The sequence below is a fragment of the Platichthys flesus genome, chromosome 23 (assembly GCF_949316205.1).
Source record: "Platichthys flesus chromosome 23, fPlaFle2.1, whole genome shotgun sequence".
NCBI classification, from domain to species: domain Eukaryota; kingdom Metazoa; phylum Chordata; class Actinopteri; order Pleuronectiformes; family Pleuronectidae; genus Platichthys; species Platichthys flesus.
In genome coordinates, this window is record NC_084967.1 from 12,536,249 (window position 1) to 12,541,770 (window position 5,522).

Here is a 5,522-nt window from a genome sequence, read left to right on the forward strand (position 1 = left end):
AGCAAATGTGTTTTCATTTGTGTGGTTGTTCTTGTGATTTACGTGAAACCACGTTCAGACCTCAGAGGGGTGTTTTCACTTTTGTGTGACAGATCTCCGAGGAGCAGGACAAGTGGCTCCACTCAGACACAGTTAAAACACGAAATGTTGGCAACCGCTCGCGTATAATGGAAACAATCCATATAGAATTGATTGTATTTCATAAACTAATCATGTAATATTCAAACGGAGGATCCAAATCTGATGTGAAATCAAGTTAGAGAAGTGAAAAACAAAGATCTGCGTGTGACATGTCCTGTCAAGTTGCATGAAACAGAAACACTCCAAGTAGAAATACAAGTACAGGACTAAAATAGATGTACTGAGTAATTTTCAGACCCCCCCCGGCCACGATCAGTAAATAGATGATGAACACAGCAGTGGCATGTGGAGGTGTCATCTACCCATCTGGCTTCACAGGGTTGAATTCCAACATGGTCATTTTACCAGAAGGCCACATCCACGCTGCTGACCGAGCTGTTTGCCTTCTGATATCCAATCCCCCCCCCCCCCCGGTGGCCAATTATCGGGGAGTCGTACCGTCTCTCCGCTGCAGTAAAGGGACGTGGAGGAATTCGATTCCTCCGTCCTGTTGCAGTCATAAAAGCCGACACCGAGCGGCGCTGATATCAGATCAGTGTTTGGCCTTTTTTTGAAGCCGCACTTTTATAGATTTTCCCCACTGGTCGATCCCTGGAAAGAACTCTTGGAGGGGCGCCTGCAACGCACTCCACACTTAAACAAACAGCCGGCCCAGGACTATAAAACACGCAACATCCATATATTATCATAGCGGTAACCTTAAATGAGCCATGCAGATATGATTTATGTCAATATTGTTGAGCGGATACACAGCCTGCTGTTAAAGTGATCCTCAGATATCCATATTTTATTTCCCTTTATCTATTAGCATTAAATTAAACGTTTATTGGCTTCCTTGCACTTCACTTTGTGGAAATACAATAAATAATTACTCCGGGTAACCGATCTGATTTAAGGTTTTTCCTCGTCTGTTAAATTCCAACACAAAAAATACACTGCTGCACAAATGAACAAAGACCATCTCGTGCTAGTTTGTCCATTCTGGGCCACTGTAGAAACATGGCCGAGTTCGTAGAAATGTGTCCTGCACGTAACAGGAACTGTTTTGTTGAATTTAAAGCAGTTACACAGTGATGGTAACATAAGTATGACAAATTATTTCAAACTTCTACGAATAGAGTCTTATAATTTCTACAAACTGCACCTTTACCTGCATTATTGTCTTATTTATAAATGGATTAAGTCTTCATCTGTCTTATTTTGTCCATTCTGGGCTACTGTAGAAACATCTCCGCGACCGTGGTAGTATATGTAAATATATAAGGCTCATTCTAAAGTAATAATCACACTATGGTTTTAATTTAAGTTGGTGACACAGTGACATAGTTAAAAGAATTACATCCCATATAAGCAAATAGATCCTTATAATTTCCATACACTGTACCTTTAAGTTCTTTTTGCATTGTCTCATGTAACATGTTAAAGATTTCAGAATCCAGAATTTGTAATAAAACGTCCTCCTCCTCCTGTTTAATGACATTTCCAGAGAACAGACTCGAAGAAAAGTGATGAGCACAATCTTGTAACTTCAGTCATTTGTCGCCCTCTGCTGGCCAGAAATTCTCCCTCCAGTCCAGACTTTGACCTGCACCCCCCCCCCCCCCAAGGACCAGTTTCCTCAGATGAGAACAAGCTGCTTTGTCTCATGCATGTCACAGAGGTGGTCACTGATTCAGTCCAGGCACTACTGGGGATGCAGGTCCCAGGTCTGCGGCGCAAACAGAAACCTCTGGTCCGTCTGGATCTGGCTCCAAGTGAGAGAAACTCCCTGCTGGGTCCAGCACTGAGGCACTGGGCGGCCTGTCCGCACCCCCTCGCTCAGCACTGGGAGGGACGTCCTGGCGTCTGTGGGCCGGTGGACCAGTGGGAAAGGGAATCCCTCCGAGTGTGGAGCCCGCGGGGCCGTGTCTATGTTCTGGGTCATGGCGCTGTTTGAAGGGTGGAAGAGTGACGGAGGCAGAGAGATGGACCTGAGCTGTGCAGGATTTCTGACACCTGCGCATCAGAGCGGAGGAAGCAGATTTATTAAAAGCTCATGTTTGTGTCTCAGTCAAGTGATCACAAGCAAGAATGATCTGACTCAACGCACAAGTTACACTCAACCAGCCACTGTGAGTGTAGGACTGAGATTTAAGAGCAGATCTCCAGGGATCACATCATAAATCACATGTATCCTCAGAGGTGAGATAAAGAAGGAGTAGTCCAACATCTGCTCCATTAGTAATTCTTTAAAACACCTCAATCATTTTCTCAGATAGCCTTAAAAATGAAATAATTTTGGTGGAAAAACTAAATATACACATACATATTTCATCAACACTTATATTTCCACTTACATGTCAGTCATTTAAAACAAAAAACTCCATCACCCTCAACATGAAAAAGACACTGTTTCACTATTTTCACCTTTAGACATTGATTTCTGTATAGAAATGAGAAGACGCTGGTTTGATAAAAACAGATTTTACCTGCTTCTGTGGAGAAGATGCAGCCGTTGTGTAATTTCCTGGAAACGGTGTCATGGGAGGAGGAGGCGTCTGAGTGTTGACGGTAGATTCTCGACACTGCTGCTGCCTTCAAATCAACACAAACAGTTTACAGTTCCAACGGGGCTATAAACAACGGGTTCCTGTCATCTAAATCAAACCACATCATAAGTCAAAGTCCCGAGAACCTAAAGTCTTTCTCCATAACATTAAATATGCATTACTAAAAAGGACAGTGTGGACATTTTGGATTCAAACGATGCTTTGAAATGACAGGAGTCTGTTTCTGACTTTGGCAGGGGACAGTCGTGCTCATGTTAAAGACCCCGTCGCTCAGAGAGAAGAAGCTGAGGGGCTTTAAAGTTTCCCCTCACAAACTGGTACTTCCATCTGTACCTGCGGAGATGTGAAGCCGTGCGGCAGCGCTGGATTCACAGGAGGAAAATCTCTTTGCTTCTGAACGTCTGTAAAGGAGAAACACATTTTTGTCAGCTATGAGCTTTCCACTCAGTTCAGTTCATCTTGTCGTGAGTTGAAGAAAAAGCGTCACACATGTTGTTTCTAGGCCTCAAATCCAAAAACAAACACTCTTACTCTGCGAGCCGCTCCTCTGTTTGGTTTCCCTCCTCCACTTCGCCCGTCGGTTTGAAAACCAGACCTTAGAGAGACACACGGTTACATGTGGACAGCAGAAGTTTCAATGACGAACAAATACGACTCACGGCTCAAGTCTATATTGTCCCACTTGTGGAAAAAACTGATTTGCAGCCATGGGGTTCACATCATCCAACAAATACACAATTTGGACTGTGACAATAACACAAGAAAAACAAGACAAACAGAGGCTGAAATACAAATGTGCAAAGTAGCCTCAACTCAATCTTTCCCCATTGTACAGATGAGCAAGTATACAAGGTAGTGCAAGGAACAGCAGAACCCTTTAAGTACTAAAGCTTAGAAGAACTCCTCTCAAAGATCTTAGTGGCCACAATCACACCAAATATCATCTTAATGGGCACGTCCATGTCTCCAAATCATATACAAATCCTCCCAAAATAAAACCTCTCTTAAAAAAGACTGGTGATCTCTGCAAAATAGATTTTCCTTGAGTAATGTACCTTGATGGTTTCCTCAGGAAGTTTGATTCTGGCCGACAGTTTCTCCCTCAGGTACATGTCTGCATACTGGCTGTGAGAAAACTCTGATTCGGGAGAGAGGAAGAGATATTTGTTTTCTCATAAGTTTGAGGGTGGGGGGTGGGGGGGTTGGGGGAGTACAGTGTTGTGTTAGTTTGAAAGATACATCGACTCTCAGAGGTTTTTCTGTCACCTTGCTCAAGGGCCCCGCTCTGCTCCGGGGTGAAGGTGGTGCGGTTCCGCTGCTGGACACCTTTAGGTCTCTGCTCATCGCTGCAGACTGTGTCTCTGTGATTCAGCTCATCTTGTATCAAATGATCAAAATCTGTGCATGACAAACACACAAACACACACAGACATGACATCAGCATCACAGAATGTAATTTCCAGCTGGACTTCCCCTCCTCTGTTTATTAGTTTACCCAAATCGTGACGTGTGTTTATGGTGGAAGTAAACAGGCTTAATTGAATTGTATAAACTGGGGGAATGCAACGAGAGGATTTGGGAAATGATGCCTTTCGCCCACTCTGGTTATTCGTGTTCCATAACAGTCATGAGCTGGAGTTCACTGGTTCCTCCATCAGGTGACTTACCCGGCTCCATGTGCGCACTGAGCTCCATGCACATGGGTCCGTGCTCCAGGTGGATCTTTCTTAAAATCCGGTTTATGGAAGACACCTAGTAGAAAAACAATACACAATAATAAACGTTGGCACATAATCAATTCTCGTTAACAACCCAAACTGGTTGATTCCAGTTGCACCTACGCTTGGAATCTTGGAGACTTTGCAGAATCGCGCCGCAGCCATGCGCTTCCGGATCTCCCAGGCGAAAATAGTCGGGTTCTCCCTCTTGCACCGGATGATGGTGGAGATGACGCCGGGTGTGAGGAGTCGAGGTCGGCTCCCTCCGGTGGTCTTGGGCTCCAGGAGTCCCGTGCGTCGGTACCGGCTCAGGATCTTACTCACGCACCCGTTGGACACCTGAGGGACGCACTGGGATTCTCACATGTGCCACTGAACGTGTTGTAGCTGTAGAAACTGTGACAACAATGGTTTTCCTTACCCGAAGTATCCTGGATATTTGGCTGGGACGGACCCCCTCCGAGGCCAGCTCGATCATTTTCCTCCTCTTGGATTCAGGGAGAGGTCTTCCGTTCAGAAACATGCCTCCCAGCTGGTTCACACGCCCACCACCTTATTACAACAAGTCTAGTTAAATTACATTCATACCGTAAAAAAATACATTTACACTTGTTTATATTTAACCTTTGTGTTAATAAAGTCTCAGCAGGTAGTTCCCTGGGTGGTTTATGACTATATGGATGGATTAGGGCGCGTAACTCATCCAAGGCCCAACAGGCCCCTGGAATACAATCAAGCTGCACCAAATTGTGCATACTCATGAATATCAGTTCTCCAAAGATGCCTGATAATTTCCATCAAGATCCATCAATCATTTCCTCGGGAAATTTAGAATAATGCCGGAGAAAGGCCCATTTCGCAATCTTGGAGATAGTGTAAAAGTAAAGCCCTGGATCTGCCTCCTGATCTGGATCCACTCCTAAATTAAATGGGTTCTTCTCAGGCCCATATCCACCAAGTTTCGTGGAAATCCATTTAGTTTTTTTTGCTTAATCTTGCCAACAAACGCTCAGGGATGAAAACTGCAATACTGATAAAAGCATTAAAGTGCGTAAAAGTTAGTAAAGTAAAAACATTTACCTTTATTTTGCAGATCAGCGTTGGTTCCGCACAT

General features: G+C 44.3%; 1 protein-coding gene across 1 annotated transcript; it reads right to left on the reverse strand.

The window, feature by feature from the left end:
- Positions 1-1,798: 1,798 nt before the first annotated feature.
- On the reverse strand, positions 1,799-5,522 carry pax4 (paired box 4). The gene is made up of 10 exons (XM_062383211.1): positions 5,489-5,522; positions 4,830-4,960; positions 4,532-4,747; positions 4,358-4,442; positions 3,957-4,088; positions 3,746-3,828; positions 3,222-3,285; positions 3,024-3,091; positions 2,610-2,715; positions 1,799-2,136 (listed from the first exon to the last, which is right to left on the reverse strand). Exons 1-10 carry the CDS (start codon positions 5,520-5,522, stop codon positions 1,826-1,828), a joined length of 1,230 nt encoding a protein of 409 aa, XP_062239195.1. The 3' UTR covers positions 1,799-1,825.

Excerpts from the sequence above, each read along its gene's own strand:
- pax4 (XM_062383211.1), bottom strand. The coding sequence starts at position 5,522 with ATGTGCGGAACCAACGCTGATCTGCAAAATAAAG. Across the intron at positions 4,089-4,357 it reads CAGTGCGCACATGGAGCCGG|ATTTTGATCATTTGATACAA; the intron begins GTAAGTCACCTG and ends TGTCATGCACAG. Across the intron at positions 3,829-3,956 it reads GAGCGGGGCCCTTGAGCAAG|AGTTTTCTCACAGCCAGTAT; the intron begins GTGACAGAAAAA and ends CTCCCGAATCAG.